The 26296-nt window shown below is 43.8% G+C and overlaps 2 protein-coding genes across 2 annotated transcripts in view; both read left to right on the forward strand.

Moving 5' to 3' along the window:
* The first annotated feature begins 10073 nt into the window (after positions 1 to 10073).
* On the forward strand, positions 10074 to 14380 carry LOC119402663 (uncharacterized). The gene is made up of 4 exons (XM_037669779.2): positions 10074 to 10274; positions 11104 to 11281; positions 12765 to 12897; positions 14178 to 14380. Exons 1-4 carry the CDS (start codon positions 10181 to 10183, stop codon positions 14289 to 14291), a joined length of 519 nt encoding a protein of 172 aa, XP_037525707.1. The 5' UTR covers positions 10074 to 10180; the 3' UTR covers positions 14292 to 14380.
* A 6754-nt stretch (positions 14381 to 21134) lies between these two features.
* LOC119402664 (uncharacterized) overlaps positions 21135 to 26296 on the forward strand; it is a 5212-nt gene continuing 50 nt past the window's right edge. The window contains exons 1-4 of the mRNA XM_037669780.2: positions 21135 to 21403; positions 23457 to 23634; positions 25290 to 25443; positions 26161 to 26296. The exon at positions 26161 to 26296 is cut by the window's right edge and continues 50 nt beyond it. Coding sequence (XP_037525708.1) covers positions 21313 to 21403; positions 23457 to 23634; positions 25290 to 25443; positions 26161 to 26274 — 537 coding nt within the window. The 5' untranslated portion in view covers positions 21135 to 21312 and the 3' untranslated portion in view covers positions 26275 to 26296. The remainder of the gene's footprint in view (positions 21404 to 23456; positions 23635 to 25289; positions 25444 to 26160) is intronic.

The raw sequence follows: 26296 nt of genomic DNA on the forward strand, positions 1-26296 counted from the left end.
ACACAAACGGTGTTCGCATCTGCAGACTGACGACAGGGTAGCATGCGGTATTTTGTTTCCCCGTGGCGATTTTCGTTTCAAAACGAACTGCTTCACTTGGCATAAAGTGGACTCAGCGGCTACTGCTATGCCGTTGGCTGAGTCACTGATGGACTCTGCGGGTGCAGCGAGACAGTCGCGGACCTTCTCTGCGAGTGTCTACCTGATTCAGCCGCACTGGACTAGGTAGACAACCTCCCTCTCACAGAACACAAAATCCGAGCGCACTGACCTACACGGTCTTCAACGCGAAGGGCTATGAGGGCATTGCTAAGGTTTAATCGAGAAACCAGACTGAACGACAAGTTATGACTGGTCGCAGACGATGTTGGTGAAGTGCTTTTACACAGGGCTTTGGTCACGACTTTGTAGAGACGTTGCAGACTCTCTTCTCCTCTTTCATTTTTTCGAACACCCTTTGGCGTTCCCTAGTACAGGGTAGCCAATCGAAGATTTGCACTGGTTAACCTCCCCGTCTTTGCTCTACCCTTAGCTCTGAGTCACGGACAGCACACAATTGTTTTAAGAATACACCAAGCCTGTGTGCCCCCTCGAGTTCCACGTCCGCACATTCCAACTTGAATATGACATCATGCCAAAGTTATCATAAGCTGCGAATACTTAAAGCTGTCATTATCTGCAGCGAATTTCGCAGCACTGGGATAGCTTGCCTGCTCGGCCCACGGACAAGTTGCCGTGACCCTAACGATGTGACACACGCTATGCCATGCCACTGCGAGTTACACCGCGGGAGCGTTATAATTTGTTAACGCATGGTCTACAGAATCAGCCTATACTATGGTGTACGCGGTGAGAAAGCAGGCATTCGCTGAGCGCAGGGTAAAGAACCGCACTCGTTCCTGCTTAACCCTCCCGCATTCTCTCCTCTTGCTTACCCCTTTGTTGAAGAAGTTCCTAGAAGGGAGTGGCATACTTGGAAATTATTGAGAAAATCTTTCGAAAGCTGATTTTATTCATACATTTTGACCCGACTGTGTAGCATGTGTCCCTTCATGTGCGAACTCATTTTGTATCCATATGGCTGGAATTTGCGAATTCTAGTAGTGTTATGCGATAAGGCGTTTAGTGTTATTTGCAGTATATGCAGTGTTCGCGTGATTACGTTTTATGGGACCTATAGTGTTATGTGACGAGTCTGTATCTTGTGCGAGTGTGTTTTTCCCTTTTTTATGCGAATGGACTATATATGAACTGTGCCTAGCTAATCTAATACGTATTTTTTTCAAGACAAAAGTGCCAAAATCTTCTGAGCACTACATAGTAAAAAAAAACAAAATAAAAACAATGTTGCTTTGATAAGGACGTATTGTGGGGCTAGTTGGTTCATTCCATAAAAGAAACTAAAAGCGCAGTACTTGAAAGGGGAACCCACAAAAGAAGACACACGTAAAGATGGAGCGTCAACTACCAACTCTTCGTAGTTGGTAGTGGAGATGGTAGTTCGCGCTCAATCTTTACGCGTGTCTTCTTTCGTAACGTCCCTTTCAAGTTTTGCGCATTTAGTTCCCGTTGCTTTGGTGACGTTCTTGTGAGACGTGAAGACGTTTACATACCACGAACCGACGCCGAACAAGCAAGGAATTTTGGCCTTATTAGACGTGAATATATCCAACTTGAGTTTGGGATCGGAGTTAAATTCCTTTTTAGCCAGAACGGTGACATCGACGTGGACGGTTTTTCCGACTTCAAGATCTCTCACGTCGGCGCTCTTGATTTCGATGTCCCTCGCGTTCTGATGATCTGTAAGGAAAATAGAAAATACACCCACAATATTTTGCAGAAGCTGTATACAGGGGAGTCTTTTGTGAAAGGGAGGGAGCAACGTGCCCAGTCTCTAGGATGTATTATTGGAATACACTGTGAAAGAAATATAGCCAATCAGCTTATGAGAACCATGTGCGCCAAATGTAATGTTCCAATCTTCTGACATGTGAGCATTGGCTCTTCGTTTTTCTGATTTAGTATAGAGATGAAGATGAGCTATGATGTATCCACAGAAAGAGCATTTCTTATGGAATCCGTAGCCACGTCACAGGGTACGCTGTTTGAATACGGTATAAACCAACTTTGTTCATAAAATGCTATATGAACCTATACTCTTGCCAAAGTGAGTTCGATCTGCGCACGTGAATTAATAATTGTTGGCGTTTCACGTCCCAAAACCACGATATGATTATGAGGCGTGCCGTACTGCAGGGCTCCGGAAATTTAGACAACCTTCGGTTCTCTTAACACATTCCTAAATCTAAGTACACGGGCCTCGATCGACCATTCCACCTCCACCGATATCAGGCGGCCGTGGCCGGGATTCGATCCCGCGACTTGCACACGTCACGTCAAATAGTCAACTTAGCGACAGTATTTTGCTACATATATAATGAGAGGACAAATATGCCATAAGCTTTCCCAGTCAGCGGGTCGTTAGTCTTCGGAAAGTGAAAAGTTCCTTTTGATGAGAAGTAACAGTGTACGAGGTAAATTCAATATCAATGTCAACGTGAATTATGTATAAAAAAAGCCAGGCCTGCGCTGAAACCGCAGTACAGTCACAGCGAAAGCTGGAAGAGCGGCGTTTCTAGAGCCCGTTGTAAGCTCTCTTGAGGCTACAATAAAAGTACACTAGAAAGGTTCCCGCTACGCCATAAATCACAATTTTTGTGAAGTTGGGAAGCACCCTCTAAGCCATTACTTGTCATTCTGCGGAGAAGCGAGGCGCCAGCTACACGTCTGTAAGGCGTTATGTGCACTTTGTTGACGCGACGACTAATGACGATGAAGAATTATGGCTCAGCTCTTTGTAATGGGTTGGAAGCTTTAAACGGCCCACCAGTTATGTAATTTGCATTGGGTGACGCCCAGTCGCTATTTCCCTCTCCCGTCATGCTGTATAACATACGTTGACGTGGGAGAGAGACGGGGGGGGGGGGGGTGAAGAACTTTACTGGACCCCGAGGAAATGGATCACGCGCTTATGGGCTTCCTTGGCAACCAATACAAGTGCACTTGCGAGGAACCCACTACGCTATAAATCATTGTAATTTTACTGAGACCCCGAGGAAATGGATCATGCGCTTATGGGCTTCCTTGGCAACCAATACAAGTGCACTTGCGAAGAATCCACTGCGCTAAAATCATTGTAATTTTTGAGAAGTAGGGCAGCAGGCACTGTGCCATTTTTCGTCATTCTACGGAGAGTGTTGGTACCTGCTAAAAGCATGTAAGGGATTATGCGCACTTTATTGATGCTGTGCCTGATGACGATGAAGAATTATGGCAGAGCCTTTTGTAATGGGTTGGAAGCATTCAACAACCTACTCGTTCCGCAATTCGCATTGTGTGACGCCTGGTTACAGAATTCGCGTTGTGCGACGCTTGGTGCTTATTTTACTCTTCTACCACGCTATATTGCATGTTCTAATGTGGTTCCTTCCCGACATGAAGCCTGTATAGGACCTTTTTGCAAAGCAGTTTCAAGCACCGGCATGGCTCAGAGGTTGAATACTGGGCTCCCACGCAGAGGACCCAGGTTCGAACCTCGTTCCATACTGGAATTTTTTTCTTATTTAGTTTTTTTTTCTTATTTCGAGCGATACTGGCTACGGACACCGGCGGCGGCGGCGGCGGCGGCGGCGGCGGACAACTACGGCGCCAAAAACGGCCGGTGAAATGATCTCATAACAGCTTTTGCTGTAAAAGGTGGTGTAAAGGCTAGCCTTAATTAGCACTTCAACAGCAATTATTTCACTTGCATTCGTACCCAAGATACGCAACTTGAGAGCAATGCCATCGTGCGGAGTGTCATGGCTTCAGACCGTCTGGGATGATTTAGTTTTAGACAAACTTTCTCTACGTAAGCGTCTGCGCGTTTCTTTCCCATTCAGACCCTACCCTACGGCTGAGTGTCCAACCTTCACCGTTGTGCTGAACAGGAAAACTACATCTTTTCTAGTGGTGTGATGTGCAGAGCGAAAATATTCATTTGGTGGTCAATTGTGTTATTACTCCTTTCGGAACTTTCTGAGTAGCATGTAAGTATACACGATTATTATGTGTCCGCCTTGCAGAATCAGGAAAGGAGATACACAGGCTGGTTTTCATAAAGGTGCAAATAATATCATGGCTCGCTTCAACGCTGTTAATTCAAAATGCTCACAGAGAAAAACACGTTTTAGATACCAATAATTTATATTGGGATCAAGAGTTTAGAAATACTCGTTCTCTGAAAACGAATGAAGTATTTAGTCTGTATGCTTCGTGCTGAAGAGAAAGGTGTTTTGTTTTGTTACATATAAAGCTCGCGGGCGGGATTTTAATAATCAGTTCATTTACTCAGTGCATTCCTAGGGTAGCATGAACTTAATCAAAGAAAGGCCGTGATAGCATTGGCTGAGGCCTGCTTGAAAAGCTCTCTTTTTGCAGCGGCAAACCTTTCCACAGAAGTTAAGCTTGTCTACCTTGAATACTACACCTAAAGAAGTAAACACAAGCTGCACATGCTGGCAAAAAAAAGAGAGCGATGCGACATTGGTACTTCGTTTTCCGTTGCGTTGTCTTCTTTTGCCCTACCCTGTTCCTGGCCGCCTTGCTGCCAAGTCAGCACAAGTTCGACCGCAGTTCCGCTACTCTCACCACACATGAAGAGCCAAAGACATGATTCGCAAAAAAGCATGCTCTGCATGACTGGCACTCACCAGGACATTGCTTAAATTCAATTTTGTCCCCATGGCAGCTGGACGGTAGGGTTACAGCAACGGCGAAGACCACTGCAATCCTCACACTGTGGTCAAGAATTCGTGTGATGGAATAAGTTGAAGACCTCGCCGCGAACATGGTCCATCCAGCGCGGGCACCCACCATGGGACCAATGAACGAAGACGCCGAACCACCGCGGGGTACATATCGAGCTAATAAAAAGCAAATTGGAAGAAATGTAGGGGGCGTTGAAGCAGCGAAGGCGCCAGAATTCCGGTTCGAACTCTCCTTGACGTGCTACTTGGAACGCAAGCTTCGTTACGGATCGTTTAGGTCGCTTCAGCATCGAGTGGTAGCGCCGACATGGAGCGATCATTTTGGCACCGAACCCTCGTAGTGCAAGTTGTAAAACGAACTTGACGGTATTCAAGCAAAAAGACTCGAAGTCCACAACTCATGTCTAAGATCTCTGTGCGGGCGATGCGGAGACGTCAGATATTAGAACATTTGACATGCCCACTGGAAGCCACTTCATTTAAGTCATCGTTCATACACTGTGCTCTGTAATCACTTCTTCCTGAACGCGCAACTTTTTTTCTTCCTATCTGAGCGGGTTTTCCCAGATGAGAAAGTGAAATACAGATCGACCCCACGCATCAAAGCTACGACAGATGGTGCTTCAATCCTGGCATGCAATTCTCAGCAGGCCTTGATAAAAAATACAGGAAGCTGAACGGGCGGCTGTTTTCACCAGAATATGACGAACGGAACACGTCAAGAGAGTTCTTTGAGAGACGAATGGGTCTGCTAAATATTTCTCGGTAGCACACGTGCAGATATGCCTGAGTTTTCATTTTTGTTGTGCGTGAGCGCCTTGAATTGTACTAGCTTGTGGCCCGAGCAGAGAAATGTGTTTCGCGGAGCAAAATCTGAAGATATCATCAAGCAGGCTGAAAATTACAGGTATATTGTGTAAAATCATGCTCACCACATGAATAAACTATAAAATATCATACACAGTTTCATTAGGGAGCGTCATTCAACGACTGTCAGTGACAGTGCGTGAGGAACGTTTGCGGTGTAAAAAGTTTCAGATCACTTTTTTTTTGGTTGCACGCATTGGAAATGAATCATACAAAACTGAAGAACGGGCTAGCTCACATTCTTTTCTCGTTACAACGAGAAAACAACTGTACCGGAGACTATGGCAATCTTTGGAGTTGGGCGTCACGTTCTATGCTGCCTTTACAAAAGAAGGTTCTCTTCCAGACGCATTTTATATAGTGGGAGCACTTGGGCGCAGCACAAGCTTGCTTCTCAAAAACTAAGGGCGTTTGTTGTATGTCCTTCCTTGATATACTGCCCAATAAATCACGTACAATCGCTCTTACAGGTATCTTACTGCTTGCACTCTTCTTACTTGTCAGTGTCTAATGTTTCGCCCATAAAACTCCCAGTTCTTTTAACCCTTGACATCTCCCCACAATTATTTTCAACTATAACATAAACGTCATGGAAGCACCTGTGAGAGTAATAATGTATATATTGAACTTCTGTGAGTATTTTTTTATAGCCGTACTGAAGACATTGCCGGTGCGGAAAGTTATGCTTGTTCCCATTAACTTGCCGTGGAACTCGAAAGTAACACTACGGAAAAATTGCGTGTGTCACTCCAGTAGTTCAAAAGTTTCCTTACCGACCCGTACTGTGATAACTGTGGTGCATTAGAAACAATAGAACATATTTTGTTAGATTGCCAGGCATACAGAGAGGAAAGAACTTGTCTCTAAAGTAGAATATGGTCAACTTCCCAAGCACCGCTAGATCTAGGCAAAATACTTGGACCTACGTTTCCTCCTTCTCAGCAACGTCAGATTTTAACATTTCTGTTCAGGTTTCTCGAGGAGATTACCTTAACTGTTAAACTGTAAAGTAACTTACATCACAACCACTACATTTTGACATGTACATAACACGATCATAACAGTTTATTCTTTTTTCCTTTTCTTCTCCTGCCCTCCTCCTCCTAGGGCCTTTCTGTCCTCAATCTCCTTCCCCTATACAGAGTAGCATCTAGGCGCCTTTATATACGCCGGCAGAATTCTCTGTTTTTTATTAAAGAGCTTTCCCTCTCTCCACGGAATCCATGTAAAGTACGTGTACTTTCCATATATTTGCAATATATTTCCGTAACATTGCACGGAAACATATGAAATCATTCGAATGGTGTAAAAAAAGCCTGTGTAGAGAACAGTTTTGCGACACTAGCTGGCCAGTTTATTCGGTACAGCAAGAGTAGTACAGTGCCCGATTCACAACATCCACCCTTTCCACTCTCTTGATCAACAGTGCCTACGAGTAAACATTTATGTGCAATTATTGTGAACGGAAGATTGTCGCCGTCAACGAGATAAATGTCTCCGAGTACTTTTAGACGAAAGAAAATCTGGGAAACACTTTGACATACTTCTATCCCTAAGTGATGTTCGCGAATCACGCGAAAGAAGAAATTGAAGCACAATAAACCACTTTGCGTTCGCAAATTTATGACAGAACAATTTTCTTGCAGTTATTGCCCACTATTGGGAGATCCGAATTTCCAGGAAAAATAGGATTTGCCTCATACCATGTTCGCGAGGCTGTTTCATGAAGCCGCAGTACGTTGGCGGCGTCTTATTACACGCCGCGCATAATATCACAGCGTCGCTTTAAACTTATATAATGCCCATCGCTTACCATAGAAGATTTTGAACATTTACATTGAACATTTAAATTACAAAGGCAGAAATGAAATTGCACCACTCCAAGGTTCAGATAGCTGAAGGATTTATTGAGGCACGAGCCAAAAATAAAGAATAGCAGTCAAAGGAACACGTTTATGAGATGTGCAGCATCGTGTGCTGATTATGGTTTTCAGAAAATCAATTATGGTTTTCTTCGTCTATTGCCTTGTTGCAGTCTTTTACAGCTAAAGAATAAAGAAAAGCAGGAGTCAGATTGAACGAGCATACCTGGATGACTGAAAATTCCTCAGAAGTACACAGCTTACAAGAATTTCCCGGGACCTCAGTAACTGCCCACTTAAAATCTTCCGTATTCTCTTGCTCTTTCATAATCGATAGTCTTCCATTATGGCTTCGTAATGAGAAAAACATCAGTGCAGCTCGTTAACGTTTGAGTGTTTTTTTTTGTTGTACACGAAGAACTGGTAAAGCCAATATATCTTTATAAGCCTTGAAGAAAAAGCAAATAGAGGTGCACAGAACCACCTAATGATGTGGTACACGAAAATTGTTTATCGTGCAGATTCCCAAGGGCTCTAGTTTTACAATGTGCAGGAAAAACAGTGGAGATTCTAAATGATTCGTGTACTACAAGTGACAACGGTTCTTGGAAATTTATTGAATATTGGCATAGGTGTCGTAAATACCTAGTGAAGGATCCAAAAGACAACGCTGCGCTCGTTGACTATGTGCTAACAAAAAATTGTCAGTAGGTCTGGCTGCAAATGAGACGATTTAAAACCGTTCAGAAAGCCATTAAGAAGTGCTTGAACGAACTCATGAAATAGCTTTTATAGGTCTGGAAAACTTTGTGGCATGCTTTTGTATCGCGGACTTGACATCTTTGCAAGCGATACAATTGGCGATCACCTTCTTAGAACTCTGATTCCTGGTAAACAGTGGCCGAAGAATGCCACCTGAGCGAGCATTTTTTAAACACCTTATTGGACTACTACTCACGACTTAAGGCCTTCATATTTTTGTTAATTTCTCTTGTTTAGCTTCTCTGCAAGCCACATAGCCCTTTCTTAGATTCGGAGGCACCATTAATTGCAACGCATGTACTGTAAAAGGAATTTTAAGCCCAGAGGCCTGTAGAATAGACATGTTCATACACCTTAGATTACGGGGGATATGAGACCCATTGAGACATTTTAAGACATCAAGGAACAGTTCTAGAAGGCACATGCGTAACGCCTTAACTCAAATAAACGCACTGTTTCCCGTTGAGCTTTAATAAAAAGTTTAGATTTTCTAATCACTTGACGCATAGAGAATGCGAAACTGGTAACGTTAAACAGCGCGCAATGTCAGCAGCCTTATATATTTATATACTTTTTCTTATGCTTAGTGCTTTGTGTACCTCTCGCAGAAGTGTGAAGGTTTCATGACAACAAAGGCAAATTGAATTTTTCCACATGGTCTTGGGACAGCAGGAAGTGGCTTAGTCTAGGTTTCCGGTATGATTACAGGAATTAACCCTCAAGCACGAATTAGCAGAGTTGGCGAAGAAGCGCAGACGTCCCCTTTCACAATGTAAAAAATTTCCAAAGAGGACATGTAATAAGCGCACGCAGGCGAAGCCGAGGCGTGACCTGCGTGTATGTTGTCTACCGGGGCAAAAATTAAGTATAGCCATAAATGACAATTTCCCGCACAGAGTCTGTATTATATCCGCGGGGAGGGCCGAAACGCGAGCGCTGCTTATAATAATTGATGTTTATTAGAAACGAACACTCGAACACATTATGTCACACGCCGGTCTTCCTCATAAGTTAGGACTGCGCTTTTGTAAAGCGGAGCAAAGATTAACAAATTTACTTCGCTGTTGGAGGTCAAAGAACCAAGGGATGACATGTGAGTAATTAACATTATTTTTTATATGATAGTTCATTAGCTACACTGTTCTGAGCAGCGTACTTGTCCCTGGATTTACCTTAAATATAAAGACATATGTATATCAAGAACAATTATCTTAACGGAACACCTGAGATCACGCTAGCACATAGAGCTTATAAATGGGTCCTACAGCCGCTCTTTGTCTCTACGCTGTCTGAGATTGATCGCTCATAAAATGGAGGACTGAGTACATGCGAAAATAGGAATCCCGTCAAACCTCACCTGTCAAACGTTCTATTCGGACTAGTAAGGCAGCTGACTATAGATGCTTCTTTCTTTGGACATTTAGCAGGCTCCCGAGCCAAACAATACGACTACTATGATTTAAAGGAGCATAAGCTATGAGTCAACTCTGTTCATACAAAGAACGCACGTAAGTTTTCTTCTGCTAAGGCGAATATATTTGTCAAGACTTTCTTGAATACCTTACCAGAGTTCTCCTAGAAACTGGAAATAAAACGAAAATGATACCTTCGCTATGGCAATGACAAAAACCTGTGATCACAATGGAGCAGATGGCTGCAGAAACTTCAACGATTTCAGCAGCAATATCTTGCTCGATTTTCCCATCAAGCACCACAATGCCTCTAGGAAACAGTGAGCTAGAGGAGGTCTGTGGATCATTTCTTTGCTGTCGTGTCATTGTTAGTTGGCCATCAGGACCACGTACAGCAGAGGTTTAAAAAGTTCCCTCCCCGCTGCTCGCGAAGTGGACTGTCGGCTAATCCTTGTCACCCACCGGCACCATGATGTCCTTTGCGGCGTGCGCCGTGCTCCTTGCTTTCGCGGTCGACGTTGCGCATGGCGCCGTGCAATACCACCAGCTGATCAAATGTAGCCGTAAGTTCAAGTTCTTCGGTTGCCCCAAGATAATTTTTCATGCGCCCAGTCAGCCTTTCTTGAAAGAAAACTAGCTTTGAGATCGTGCACACAAATGTCGCCATCCTTGCTGTACCGTATAGGCGCGAAGAAACCCAAATTTGATGAGTTGAATTCATTACAGCATGGTTAATTTGGAGAACAAGATGTGGGAGCTACAGTAGTATTTTCCTAGAACCCTTGCTGGCAATGGAGTTACCTGGAGGACTGGAAGTTGCCTGGAGTATAATAGAGGCTGAATTGATGTAGAAATCTACGGAGCACACGAAGACAACATATCAGTTCTGTTAACTATGAGCTCTCTAACTGTGATGTAGTTGAGAGCACTTTTCGAAATTTATGCACGCATTTATTAAATCTTATTTAACGTGCGCACATTTATCAAATTTTTGAGAGACTAATAACCCTGAAGATCAGAGGTGCTAGAAGACGTTGAGCTAGAAGAAGAAAGCGATCCCAAAAGCTCAGTTCTGAAAAAAAATTTGCATAGTAGGCCGCAGAAAAATTTACCACGAAACATAAAGGGTAATTGAAGTTTTCAGTTTTCAATAACCATGAGTGATAGTTTTGCATGTGATATCCTACTTCGTGTGCTCACTTTATTTTAATTTCACAGGCTTTAGGGCGATAAGTTATTCCTGAACCAAAATGGCCCTTGTGCGAATACGCAGGGGCCAGCATGAGCCAGAGACTAAACGAAACGTCGCACATATGCTCATCTCTATCAAGCTTCCTGAGTAGAGCTTGCTTGTGTATGGCTGTATAGCTTGTCGGTTCTATGTCTCCACAGAAAACTACAGCGCTGAGATCATGGGCGTGGTGACTAGAGATGCCGTTGTTGGCCAGCAGATGACTGCCAAGATCAAGCTGCGTGTCTACGACACCATCCTGAAAGAACTGAAGATGAGAGTCGCACTCTTCACGCCTCAAGGCACAGTGGTACCATGCATCGAACGTTTCGGATCTTGGTAAGTCTCCAGTGCGTTCCTGAGTGAGCCAGTAGCCGGCACTCTAAGCTGCACTTGGACTAAGAAGACCTTGAAAGAGGGTCGAGGTAGGAGCCACTTCAGAAACGTAAAATAAAACTGGTACCCAAGTTGAAGGAGGGGGATTCCCTTTCTAAAGGCAGTACAAGAAACAATGAATGAATTATGTTAAACAAGGACCACGACGATGAGCGGCGGCTTTAAGGGCATTCTCTTGAAAACCAAATTTCCAAGCAATATTTCACGCCAAGCATGGCTACAGTGACTGTCGTTGCTAGCAGCAACAATTATACTGACAGAAATTGAGGAAATTATAGCAGGCAATGGGATAAGATCAGAACATACAAAAAAAAAGAGACACGATTAGATATATGAGCAATGTTGCTCCTACATCGATGATAATCTGAACAATAGTGGTTGTAAGGCTGGCAAGTCACCTGAAGGTAACATGTAATATGGTTGTACAAAGTTATTTACGAAAAATGCGCGGCTGTTTCTTAATTTTAGATCGCATAAAGGTGGCTGCGTATTTGTATGGGAAGTAGTCGGCAAATAACGCGCCAGGGTGACCAATACTCCTTTAGTGAGGAAGTGTATTACAGGCTGTTGTCGCCGGTCAGGTTGATTGGCGGAACATGGGAGAGGCCTGTGCCCTGCACTGGGCGCAGTCAGGCTTATGATGATGATAATGATCATGATGGTGATGAAGATCATGACCATGGTGATGTTAAAATGTGGCTACATCGCCAGGAATCCGAATGCAAGTCAGCCATGCCTAGTTCCAGTTTTTAATGAAGTACCCTGAAAATGACAGGCGGGATGACAGACCACGTCTTCTTGGCTTCTTGCTAAATTACGTTAATTTAGCGCTCACAAGAGAGCAATACACATCAATAAACTCTGTATGATGAACCGCGAAAGGGGAAAATGTGCCACATAAATGTGGTTTTGTTCAAGAATGAACTCAGTTGTGCAACTCTGTCCTTAAACGCATTAACCCATCCTTACCAGGTCTTCGTATTTGCGCAGTTCGGCCCGGTTGGAGCGCACTTTTCTTTCCGTACATAGTTTTTATTGATCGAGAAAGAGATCGTTTAATCCCATACATGAATAAAAATTGTGGAGGTTATCTGATGTACCTTGTTGAATTACCTTGGTGACTGCATATAACAGCCAACACTATTATATGCAATGATGCCATAGACATTGTTCTTTACGGATATTTCGCTTTGAATTACCGTTGTGTCTTTCGTGCCCTTGCAAAAGGCACGCCTCGCACGTATATAACTGCTCCACGCTGACCAGTTAGCATTGCAATAATGGCAAATTGAAGTATACAAGTGGTCGACCTAAGCGTGGAGCCTCACCGGATGCAAAGCGCTTCATGGTGGCACCCTTGCCCCCCCCCCCCCCCCCCCCCCCACCACTACCACCCTTCATTCGCTAAACTCACGTTCTTTTGCAGCGTCTATGACGTTTGTGAAGATGTGCCCGAGAGCAAGATGACTATGTGGACGACCAAGTGTCCTGTGAAGCCAGGCACCTACTGGCGCAACTTGGTGTTCCGAGTGTCGCCGAAACTGCTGAAGTACATTGGTGTAAGTGTCTCGGAGAATGGTTGGTTCCGTCACCAGTGTAGGTTGTACATGCCATGCCGACCAGATTTATATGTATACTGTCCGCTGCTTAGCAGAAACAATATGCATATAACAGTGAACGAAAAAGAAACCCTTAAGCGCTTAACTATATTAACCCATGTTTGTTAGCTTTATAAACGTAGGATCATTATAAGCTCGGTTAACGAGAACCTTTGGCAACGGCAGCTACGTTATGCTGTTTTAGAAGAAACCGTCTGTTAGACCCAAATTTTCTAATCACTTAAACATTTACGAAACAGAGAGCTGTTTGCAGGAACTGGCATACTTTTTGAAGTTGATTTCCTAAATTTCGCTTAGCCCTATCAATGTAACTGTTAGCATCCTCTCTCCGCTCTTTGTTCCAGCTTCCTTTGGGCTTCGCCTTAGTGTGTCAATTCAGGGGCGTAGCCAGAAATTTTTTTCGGGAGGGGGGGGGGGTTCAACCATACTTTATGTATGTTCGTACGTTCGTTTGTATGTGTGCGTGTATATATGCGGAAGAAAAACGAAAAAATTTCGTGGGGCTGAACCCCCCAACCTCCCCACCCCCCTTCCTTGGCTACGCCCCTGTTTCAATTTCACTTTGCCTCCTTCCCTTTCCTTCATTTGTACCTCTCTGTCTCTCTCAAGAGCTCCTCGCTCAGTCAGTCACAGCGCTCTCATAAGCCGCCCAACTGAAATATTTTTTAGGGCATAAATGTTTCCAAAAGGCTCCGCAAGCAAAAAAGTGGAGTGTACCCTAACACTTGACTTAGGTGTTCTGGTAGTGCCACTCGCACGTCGGCGCTCGTGTTCCCTGTTGTATTAAGTTTGTGTTTCTCGCACTGCCCAAGTGGATCTCTGAGGCTACGTAGAAAGAAGCGCGTAGTTGAGATCTGCTCTGCCAGATGCCGCAACGATCCCCAGTTGGTCACAAGAAAAGAGTCTGCACTTTCAATCAACTCAATAAGTTCATTTTCATCAATCATCCTCACAATTAATTGGCTCTTATCATAAGTAAACTTATGATCGGATGTCACATGTATTGAATGTAATTCTTAACTTGACCAGAACCATCTATTTAGTACCAGTTTTGTTTTTTAAAGTAAATTTTCTGAGTATTAGCAAAACCAGAAGTAAGTGCTTGATGGGCTATGCTCGCAAGAGAAACAAGAGTGTCAATTTGCTCGTGCTACTAAAAAGAACACACTCTAAATGTGATATAATCTGCAATAATCTATTTCGTGACACCTCTTTTACAGAATGGAAACCTGATTGCTGCCTTGATGTTGGAAAGCAAGGGCAAGAAGCTTTCGTGCCAGGCACTTCACCTGCGAGTCTTCAAGACGCGGCCCACAACGGACATTTGGGATTAAGACGCCGTATCGATGATGATGAGAACAAAGGCGCATGGAGGTGATCACTGAACTTTGTGACCAATAAAGAGACTATGTATGGATGGCAATGTGGAGTTTGAGAATCAAGTTACACACACTGGCTTTTCATTGAGCCGTATCAGACGCAAAGGTGACAACGCTGGAACCAACATTGGAACTGGTGTCGCAAGACTGCATGTGTATTTAAATAGCAATTAGACAATCATAATTCTCATAAAAGCTGTTTTGTAGGCCGCAAGTTAAAGGGGCCCTGCAAAACTTTTCGGAGTAATCGTCCAATGGCTTCACAAAGGGAGCTTATTTGCTTACAAATTGACTGCCGCAACAATTTTTAGAAATGTCAAGTACGAGCTGAATACATGTATTCGCCGCACGCTTTAAGAGCTTTCTCTCTCCTTTCGTACCAGCGAGTGCGTTGAAAGCTACGCAGGGAGGGACATGGCAAGGAGGCAAGAAGATGCTTCTCTTCGTCAGCGCACGTCATGACCTTGAACACTTTCATTTAATTTTTTCATCGAACGTGAGGCTTACTTTCATTGTGATCGGCATCCTGCGGCGGCCACGTTAGCTATGGAGCGTTCGATGCTTCAAATCAGCCAATGGCCGTGGACGTTGGGTATATAGCGCAGTAATTTGGGTATATGACATCATTTGTAGGGGGAAGAAGGAGCGATTTCTGGCTGACTTTGAGAATCGATTGTAAATTCTAGGCCGCATGCTGCGCTATAATGTTTGGTTCGCGTGCTTTCAGGAGCCTCGACTACCGATCGGCAGCGTTTTCTGACCATGATGCAAAATTGTTGCAGGGCCCCTTTAAGTTACATAGCTGTTGTCATCGGTCGGCAAAAAATGTGGGGCTGACTCACACTCAATACAGAAATGTGTTTATGCTTAGCGCTCACTCAGACTCAAACTCAGTAAGATATTTCTCTACCGAACTGATTCGGACTCAGACTCATGCAAGTATTGGTCACCCTGACTTACACTCCGACTCACGGTTTGATCTTAGTCCGAGTGTGTCTGAGAGAGTCAACACATGAGTGAGTTTTCCGGCTGTTGTATGTCATTCACAGATATAGTCTGAACGCCTTGATCATCACAAACGAGTGAAGAAGCATGCATAACTTTTGCGTAAGGTCAATATTTCTATGCCCTTCGATTTGAAGTTATAGTAAACATATTCTATGAACTACACCCGCAATAATAGTCAAAAGAGTGTGAGACTTGCGAAAAATCTTGTTTTATGCTCAGCCTGGCACATTGCCTGGAATAAAAATTATGAGCATGTACTAGTATTTCGCGTCATTTTAAAAATTAGAAGCATCATTTTCTAATAGAAAAGAAATTTTGCATTAGCCAGAGATATGCCACGTAAATTATGCCCGGAGGGTGCACATAGGAGATGCCGCTGTTGCAAAACCAAGCTTTACAGTGGCCGTTGCTGAATGGTCTTTCATAGGGAGAACTTTCTAGCGCAACGAACACGATGATACATCGATTACAATAATGTTATAAATTACCCTGGTGAGCCTACGCTGTCCTACGTATTTTGTGAACGAAGTCTGCATTTATGTCGAGGAGTGGTTATTTTTTATGGAACAAGGCGGCTTTGCACAAGTACGAATTGTTCATGAAGGAAAATATCTTCAAGGCATATACGTATAGAAGCATTGCCACTCGATAAAAAAGAAACGAGCCAGCCTTGATGGAAGTACCTTGATGTTTTGTGTTTAGAAAAATTTATTGTATCACAGACGGTTAACGTCAATAACAATTGAACACAACGTTTGCTTGCTAGAAATACGTTCACGAGAAAGACAAAACATAATTCAGTAACACGGACATAAATAAAGACATGAAATTACGCGTAGGCAACACGTACAATTCATGTATGGCACATTTACACACACATACAAATAAAATGTCGCAAAAAATTAGAAGGTGTGCCTCTCTCTATCTTTACATTGTCGAGATTGTAAGTGCACGCCAAAATTCGATGAATGCGCAGTGTTGTACCGGCATAGAAATGAAGAAACGCGCCTGATGGTTGAAGCAGGGCATATCGAGAATAATGGTAGCGCATGCGTGAGCCAACCATCGATAAACTTGCATAAAGATGAAATCAAATGCCTTAATAGTTATCTTCCACGTAGACCCCCATGCGTGCCGGATTGATAGGGTCGCCTATTGCATGGGCATGCGCAGATAAGTTTTCGTGCCTTCTTTCTTTTCCGCCGTTGTGCGTCTCTTCGGTTGTTAGTCGGCGTTTGTGGTGTCCTGACTTCTTTCTTGTGTCCGTGTTTGCACGCCCTGTCTTTTTAGAATGAATACTTACCAACTAGCTCAGCTCTCTGTTATTCTAAGCTCAATTTTCTATTTTATTTGCTTTTGGTGTTCTTGAATGCGCGCTAGGTTATGGTAAAATGAGATTGTAATCAACATCGTGGGGCGATTTGCTTGATGATATTTGTTACGTGTTTGGAGGTTCTTGCTTAAGTGGTTCGATTATTCCTGTCTCAGTGGCACAGCCAGACGAAAAACTTGAGCAGTTTGCATGTCCTGGTTGTTTTTATAGAGGTTGTTTTTATAGAGCTAACTCGAGGTAACGGGTTAAATACCGACTTTGGAGGCTACAGTTCTCTTTGAGAGAAATGGCAGAAAGCTCAAGCAGAGAGATTTCGGTGAATATTAAAGAATTCTAAGTGATTAGTTGAATTGGTTGCGGAGTCATTCATCACGGTGCGTGTCATATCATTCCCTGCGTTTAACACGTAAAATTTCTTATTTTATTTCTTCTTGAATTCATTATTAGTAGGGGTGTGCGAATATTCGAAAGCTTCGAATATTCGTCGAATATTACATTCAAAATATTCGTATTCGATTCGAAAATCGTGTATTCGAATAGTTTTGAATATTCGATAACTTCGAATATTAAAAAAAATCGAATATGCGATTCGATTATCATGCATAAAATAACTCGTCTTCCACATTTCTGCTGCGTTCGTATCGCTAAAAACGTTGCCCAGAGGAGCGATAAACATCGTAGGTACACAGAGGCACGATATCTGCCTGCGACGAGCGCCCCAATACGTATGATTTATTGCTGGTGCATCTCCGACGTAACTCATATTGCTTCATGATAACATGTAGTCATTACTTTCATTGTGCCGTGATATTTGCTTGTGTTGTGATGTGCATTGTGCTAGCCTGGACATTGTGTTCTGGAGATAGCTGTGTATGTTATGTTGCCAGTCAGGCTGTTAATGTTCTTTTTCTTCAAATAGCTACATGTTAAATAAAATATCGTTACTGTGGAGGCATTTTTCCTTTGATATTCGATATTCGATTCGATATTCGAAGGTGGATATTTGTATTCGATTCGTATTCGAAAAATTTGATATTCGCACACCCCTAATTATTAGTCAAGTATGCTGAATAAGTCAATGTTGCAAAGAAAAGCTACTTTTCAGCTTTGATTTATTGCCAGCAAAGAAACAAGAATTTACGGCAGAAATTTATATGTTTCAGTTAACCCTGGCAGCTCGAATCGCTAGCATAACGGTGATTCCAGGAAACTCCGCCTCCGTCGTGAAAACGCGCGGTGTCTCAGCGTGCCTGCTTGCACGAGGGAAGTTCTTGACAAAACCGACAGCGTCGTGGGAACGCGCCAAGCACCTGAGCGCGCTTGCGTGCACACGAAACGTTCTCAAAGGCGCTCTCTACTCTCTGTTAATTCCTTCTCTCGTGCCGGAGAGGCAGTCTTATTGCTTCAAACAGTGGAGACTTTTGGACGTAATTGAGATATGAATGAATGGGGGTGTTCCCTCTTATCACTTTGATAAAAATACGCGTCAAAATATTGGCATTTTTGTACACCGTTGTACAATTAGCGCTGGAACGTACAATCACGCCCAATATTTGTCGCAACATGCTGCCCGCGGTCAAAGCGGCGTCAACTCTGCATGGTGGCGTCGACGTAGAAAACCATCAGTGACGTAATCATGGCTTCGGCTGCTGTTATTTTCAAAACCAGGTTCACGTTTGCCGGTGTCAGAGTATCGGTTTGGGGCCTCTTCAACCACTGCCACCGTGTTGCAACTCATGAGCGACACTGTACATCTGCAGTGCATGTTGTAAATCATTGCTTTTTTATTATTATTTTTTTTCACATTTAGAGGTGTTGTACCAATGCTGCTGTGTTCATTGTGCTAAGAAATGGCTTTGTATTAACTGATGTGTCAAATGTGCATGGACGCATGTTGTTGCTTAATGTCTTGACAAGTAGGCGCAATAACACAGGGGTATACTGCAAGAACAAAGATTTGCCTTGCCTATGTTTAAGGAAACTTTTGCAATCGAAGTCTCAAAAACTTTAACATTTATTTTGTCGTAATGTATGCTTTTGAGCTGAAGACATGTTTGCCAAATATTTTTCTTGTATGGCATAAGATGATATGCCCAAAATTACTGAACCGGTGATATCGACAGTTTCAGCAAGATATCCAACCCTGCAGTATACGCACAGCTGCTGATGTCGCGAAACTTTTTTGCATTTTTTAGGAGATGCGTTCGTTATAGCAGGTATTGTATTGAAGTCACGGTGAAACGGAGATGTATTGTTCGGCATCTTCTCCTGGCTTGACAATAGTGTTTTGGGCTGCGATGAGACGATACGATTAATGCCGTTGACAATGCCAAGTGCTGGCATCTTTCAAGTAGGGAACAGAATTTATTGCCGCGTAATAGGTAAAAGAGAACCTGGAAAGTAAATTGACTATGTTTCCTTGATATATTCCGGGAAAATTACAACATTACTTAACAACTAGTGACGTTATGTTCCCGCCAAAACCAGGTAATAGCTAGTAACGTGACATTTCGCCAAAACCACGTAACGTTTGCGGGGAACCGACCGAAACGGGAGAGTAATAGCGAAGCCTCGCCATACTTAGTACTACTAGCAAACACTTAGCATCTCTAGCAAAAAGCCCGGCATTACTAGCCAAAACTTAGAAGAAGCTAGGTCGAACACTAGCTCTGCTGTTCGTTCCAGACTTCAAGCTGCGCACATTCTCTGATCCTCCCTCTTTTTATATACTTTTGCGAGAATGTTTCGGACTGTCGGTGGTATTAAAAGTGTGCTCATTTAATGATGAGATAATGCACATAAACAAAAATAATGTCAACTTAGCGCTTTTTCCTTTGTGAGGAATCAAACTTAATGGTCCGTTTGCTTGCCAGTAAACAGCACACAAGTGGGCGAAAACCTATAAAGTGTTCTTGAGAGTACCAGCAGGTTCGTGAGATGTACTGTTTTTCTGAGGGAAACGAAACAAAGGCCATGTAATAGTGGTTCAGAGTGCTAGGTTATCCGATAGTGTTTAGAATAAGCGACGCTTTGTGAGGGCACTCTTAGCACATTGAACTATAGATTTCGAGTGCATACGTTATTATTCGCCTATATATGAGTGATGGTTGCCAATTTATCAGTTATTGTAACGTGGCATGCTATCGAGACTACCCACTGCTACTGCTGAAATATTGCTGCCTGAATGCGACGAGGGCTTGTTCTACGTTTTGAGGCACGGCCGATGGTTTTATCTACAAACAGCGTTTCGTTGTCGTCTATTGGAGAACCTATCGAACACTTTTTGCGGCTCACAAGAAATCTTACTTGCATGTTCACAGGAACATTCTGGCAGGAACTTGTGGTTCTGTGCATATTGTTCAGGAGTGTGCGTGGTCTTATGTTACTGAATTTTTCTGTTATCTTTGGTTCTAATACGTTCATCGTTTTGTACAATAATGTTAAGTCATAAAAAAGAAGTTGCCTATGTGCGGTACGAAGGTCGACACAGTCTAAAATATAAGATTGAAGAATTTTGGCTTCTTAAACATGTCCGCTGAAAAAAAAAAGCGATAGAAAGAGAGCCATAAGTACACTGACTGCATACCGTGCTCATAAAAACTGGAAATGAAGTTAGAAGGAATGACGTAGTCACTCATTTCAGGATTTGCGACAGAAATAAGTAAAGTCAGAAAGGTCATACTGATCATTTTCTTGTTAAGTATAAGCAGGCCACACCAGTACAAAACCAATTTTCGTGATGCATGTAAATTACAGTCAGATAAAGATAGCTTTGTTTGCGTCGATAGAACAATTTCATGAAGTTAACGCGCTGCAGTGTTCTCCACTGCTACAGACGTCGTCTGAAATCATCAGCGAAAATTGAAAAAGAAAGAGTACCGAAGCAGCTTTTGTTTCTGCATATGGAAAGTCAGAATATAGATCCTAGTTTCCTTTCACACCTGTTTGAGGCCTCTCATCACAATATCCCTCACTTTAAGAAAGCCTTCGAACTGGACGTGAGTCGCTGTTCAAGGAGTCCACGCAAATTTTTGTTTTACGTTGCCAACTTTACGTACATCTATTCTCTCAAGAAGCTCGTTTTTGGAAGTTTGCCTAAAAGATCGAAGCATTGGTTTGAACGAGGTTTTTTTCTACTTATGACTAAGACGATTGTCCCTTGAATGGTCGTTTAAACAGCTGGATGAAAATTCAACAGAGATAACTAGGGGGAAATAAAGCACGTCCTTCAATCTTAGTTTTTGGAGAAAAACCTAGAAATTGCTTCTATTCGAACCACTATTTCGGACTGCCTCCAATCGAGGGCTTTTTTTTAAATGCAACTACGCGAGGGCGAAAGAGATGAGAAAGGGATAGCGACACTAGGTTTGACTCACTGTCCCAATAAAGAATGAGAAGAACAGTCAGAAGTCGTGCTGTCACTCACAAAAACAGGGTGCTATTGTTGACGGTCGTGCAGCTTCTATAAATGCATTTCCTTTTTTACTCAGGGGTTCTATTCTTTCATTTCACTTCAGTTCTTTGTCGGTGCGAAGGGAAGGCGTCGTTACAAAGGCCACTTAAATAGCCTCCTCTGAGGCTGATCCCGGAGTCGTAGGCCATTTTTTTGTGTCGCTTAGACCACAGCCAGCCGCCATGACGTTCGCCATCGTCGCCGTGCTGCTGGGATCTCTCGGCGGTGGCGGAGAAAGCCCCGTGCAGTACCATCCCATGCTCAGATGCGATAGTAAGTTGAGCACCTCGGTGCACTACCTGCGCATGCTACATTACTGAGGCAAAACGCTTCACCAGACGCACGTGAACATTCAGTACAGTGAAGCGCGAACTATTCGGCTAGTTGGTGCGACATTTCTGGGAATCAGAACGAAAAACTTATAGATGAAAAATTACAACGACGAAAGGGACACAGGACTAACAGAGCGTCTTTCCTGCAAGTCCTGTGTCCGTTTCGCCGTTGTAGTTTTTCAGTCGACGAGTTCTTCGATTTTGTTACTAGAAATGTCCATACACTAAGTCAGTAATGAACAGTGCGAGAAACTATAGGAGGAATCATGAAAAATCGTTGAACACGGAATGCAGCTGGAGCCAACGTTTGGAGAAGTGGGCTTGTATTTGTCAAGTCCACACTATGTATTTGTCTACGTGTCGTCGCGACACCTCTACTTGTCGAAACATTGGCTCCAGCGACATCCCCTGTTTAATATTTTTTCGTCATTTCAAGGCATCAACCTCACTTGAATGTCTGCCTTATTCAGATGAGGAACAGAAAGACGCCTACACGTAATGCGCTGACGAACAGCCACGTTAATTGAACAGATTTGACTAACAGTCATGCATTCTGGTTGGTCGTAGCTGGTTAGCGCTAACAGGCGTGATCTATGTTCTTCAACACTGTCTCGTTATTATATGAGCTGACTCGTGCAGACTAACAGCCACGCTAGTTGCCGAGAATATGGATGACGTCCGTTTCAGTGTGTTTGTATTTTTAAACTTGAAAATAGCAATCTTTCTCGCTCTCATCAAATTCAATGATGCGAATAGGTGCAGAGCACGGTAATGTGCAATGCAGTACAGGCTTCTATCAATGGCAACGAGGGAGGTTCCTAGATCTTGGGGAACAGCTTACTAGTCTAAATTATAGTTTCACAGTAAGGGATGAACCAGTGGAGTTTTCTGTAAATCAGAATTGTAGATGAGAGGGGCACCTACACGGGAAGGTGGGCCTGTAATTCTGATTTTTTTTATTGCGCGCACAATAACGAGCACAGACGATACTGCTCGCTACCACTGTGTCCTTGTGCGAAGGCTGCAATGATACGAAGATGATCGAATGCGAACGAATCTCAACAATCGAAAAGCTGGCGTTCACTTGTGAATATCAAGTGACACAGTGATAGAAACTGATGCGACGCTATTCAGAACCGAAGTGCTTCTATTTGATAAAAAAAATATCTGCCTGTATCCCGGTAGAGTGGGCTTTTTGCTGCTGAACTGTGACCGCTTTTTTGAAGCGCGATGAACACGCTGTTTAGGAAACTTCCTTTCACTGAAACCACCTACCTACTAACAGGTTGTAAGAGAACATTTAGGAACAGTGGAATCGAACATGTGCGGGGACTAATTTTCCGGACAGAAAGAAACGAAGTTTACGTAACTGTGCGTCAAACAAAGTGAAATAATGTTCAACAAATCATGCATATGACCTAATAACACTCACCTCTTTTCTGAATCAAGTTGCTGTGTTTCCCAAGAAGGGTCCCAGATGGGTGCTAAACCAAAAACGAAAGAGCCGGTGGCGCGGTACGAAACATCCAACTCTCATAAGAGGTGAAAAGCAATAGCAGACTACGATTCCCGTGGTGCTTCGTCAGATGTTTACTTGTTGTGCTACCCTTGTCGAAACACCATCGTTAGTTCATTTCAGGACAGAGATTCAAGCATTTGTAAAATGGCTGTAAACCTCCCCGCGTTTTCGAAGCGCGGAGGTCGAACCACGAAAATAGTTGCACAATTGTACGCACAAGAATCTCATGAGATTTCTAGACAAGGCGCCTTGAGAGGAGCCATCTTTCTTCAGGTGATCGTGGTCTGTGATTAATTGCATAATGGTATAGCTATTTGATGGCGCAGAGGATACACACATAGTATGATGTCATAACATGAATATATGCTTAGAACGAAGTTTTGTATAGAACAGGTTACACTTTGTGTAGAGAAGCCATTTATCTGCATGGACACATGGGCGAGGTGCGTGCTAATGACCGCTCATTAAAACGCAGCTGACCACACTGCCGAGATAATGCGTGTGACAACAAAGGATGCTGTGGTGAACTCGACTATGAAGGCGAAGATTAAGCTGCGCGTCTACGATGCAATTCTCAAGGATCTCAAACTGAGATTGGCTTTGTTCACGCCGGAGGGCCACATCGTGCCATGCATTGACGGCTTCGGAAGCTGGTAAGCGAAATCTACGAAAACGTTTGGTAACAATAGTACCCCTTTACGGCTGTGAGCTCTTGTTATGCGTTATGTGAAGTGGTATGTGCTGCTACTGGCGACGGCTTCGGTTAGGCTGCGCTCACTGTTGCACGCATGAGCTTTTAGAGTAACTACGCCGTCAGAGGAGAAAGGACAAGACAAAAAATGCCGCAGTTAAACACGGTTAAACGAAGCTTGTCGAGAGATAGCACAAGCTACCGCTAAAGGCGCCGCCGCGCGGCAAGCAACGGCAGTCTGTCCCCATTTCTCTTCGTATGGACTCCGGCACCAGAGTCACGTGACAGAAGTTGAGGTCTCGGGGCGCGCGCGCCCGCCGCCTCGCGGCACTTGCCGAGCGATATAGAGGGGTACGCGGGAGAGAACAAACCGACACTGCGCATGTGCGTCGCAGGGGCGTAGCCAGAAATTTTTTTTCGGGGAGGGGGGGGGGGGGGTTCAACCATACCTTATGTGTGTTCGTGCGTGCGTTTGTATGTGTGCGTGCCTATATATGCAAGCAAAATTGAAAAATGTTGGGGGGGTTTGAACCCCCACCAACCCCCCCCCCCCTTTGCTACGCCTCTGGTGCGTCGCTATGACGACGTACGTGCGAGGAGGAATAGGAGGGATTTGAGGGCGGCTGACCTTCAAGGTCAAACGCGTAAACAAGATTGCTTTCTAGGTTTGTACCGGGAGTAAGCTTTCTGTACTCGTGCTACGAAGTTCCATCGTAAAATACCAGCAAGCGTAATTTATAACATTGCTTAGTATTAAAATATGAAAGCTAGTGTAGCATTCACTTTAAGGGAGCTGGTAGGACTGAATGAAACTGCACGATTATTCGCTTCAGTGGTGTGGTGCGTTTTCTGCTATTACTGCTCGAATGTCAACCTTGTAGCTAGCCATTGACAGCTTTATATGAAGGTTCTAGAAACAAACTTCTTGTTTAGAGTTTCTTGTGATCGTCTCACTGCGTCTCGGTCAGCTTAAAGGGCTACTGGTAACCTTCCGAGATTGGCAATGTCCACAAACGCTATTGTCAGAAGGAAATATTGTGGGTCGTACAATGCGCTTGAAGTCGGCACTGAATCTGCATTAACTATTTTCTTATGGCGAGCAGCTTAAAACAAACGAAGCAAGAAGAAACGAAGTTAAACACAGCGCTCACACGAATAACTGAGACTTTTTATAGTTAGTTAATCCACCACGTGGAACAATACACTTCAAGAAAGCACTGTATGAGATGATAACCCGTTTTAATGGTCCGTCTCTACACTAGATAGGCTATCGTTATGGCCTTGAGCACGACAGATGCATTTTTTTGAAGCGGGAACGTCTCATGCGATGGTTGCTAAATATATAACACATGTCTCTGTCCCTGTGTGCACGATTCCGTGAATGACACGTGTACGATGTTAGTGTCTGCGCGACTTTTATCTTTTTTTATTCATGTTCAGGCTGTCTTGCGCTGTTCGCCACAAGGAAAAATGGATTGCGATCTAGCCCAGCAAATCATCCTTTTGAAGCATAATTGAGATGCCACTAAACTTGACAGGGCGCTCTACTTGATGAAGCAGTAAATTGTGCTGTCACTTGTAGCATGTAACACAATATGTGCGACCCATTTGTTGCAGCGTGTACGACCTCTGCAAGGCGAACAAGAACACGACATTGCTTTTGGGCAACGGAACAGAGCCCAATAACAATGCCCAGTGCCCCGTGCCCCCGGGTACATACTACCGCACGCTGGAATTCAAGCTGTCGCCGAAGCTCACCAAACACATTGGCGTAAGTACGCCCCAAATGCATGGTCCATTTCCGAGCATGCGAGCAATAGGCCACCTTCAAGTTCTCTTGTAACATAATGTGATGCGACCACATGTTAGCCTGCCGCCTCCCCTTCCACCGCCCTCCCCCTACGCACACTATGACTGACTGTAACACACACACACAGTCAGTCAGTGTGTATGCGTGTGTATGTGTGTACCACAGTGATTAGTCTGCCGGACTGTGACTTGACAGCTGACGCAACGGGTGGTTTGTTTGCTACTGATGTCTTTCTCGCTCATATCATATGGGATGGAAGGGACGGTATAACTCATTAGTTCGTTTAGAGAGCAATACATGTCTCTATGCTATCAAGTAGTATATAAGACATGATAAATAGCAGTTCGACAACAGACGTGTTTGTTTTGACAAAAGCGAAATGGACAGTGACATGAAGGGCTGAATAGAGCGCGCGCACGCACTCGCACGAACACTCACTCACTCACTCACTCACTCACTCACTCACTCACTCACTCACTCACTCACTCACTCACTCACTCACTCACTCACTCACTCACTCACTCACTCACTCACTCACTCACTCACTCACTCACTCACTCACTCACTCACTCACTCACTCACTCGTTTTTTAACTAGAGTGCTTCGTGGATGTGATCAGGACATTGTTTTTTACCTTTCTCATCGCTGATTGGTATACGAACGTTAATCTATTCGCAGAACGGGGAACTTCTCGGCACTATGCAACTCGAGAGCGGAAGCAAGGTGGTCGCATGCCACGCCTATTTCATGGTGCTCTACTCTACGAAGCCCAAAGCGAAGGAATGGTACTAGACGGCGCTGCCAGCGAAACTTG

Source organism: Rhipicephalus sanguineus, chromosome 8 (genome assembly GCF_013339695.2).
Source record: "Rhipicephalus sanguineus isolate Rsan-2018 chromosome 8, BIME_Rsan_1.4, whole genome shotgun sequence".
NCBI lineage: Eukaryota > Metazoa > Arthropoda > Arachnida > Ixodida > Ixodidae > Rhipicephalus > Rhipicephalus sanguineus.

Bases quoted from the DNA above. Each gene is read 5' to 3' on its own strand.
- LOC119402663 (XM_037669779.2), top strand. From the start codon at position 10,181: ATGATGTCCTTTGCGGCGTGCGCCGTGCTCCTTGCTTTCGCGGTCGAC. The intron at 10,275-11,103 runs GTAAGTTCAAGT...ATGTCTCCACAG, and splicing joins CCAGCTGATCAAATGTAGCC to AAAACTACAGCGCTGAGATC. The intron at 12,898-14,177 runs GTAAGTGTCTCG...CCTCTTTTACAG, and splicing joins AACTGCTGAAGTACATTGGT to AATGGAAACCTGATTGCTGC.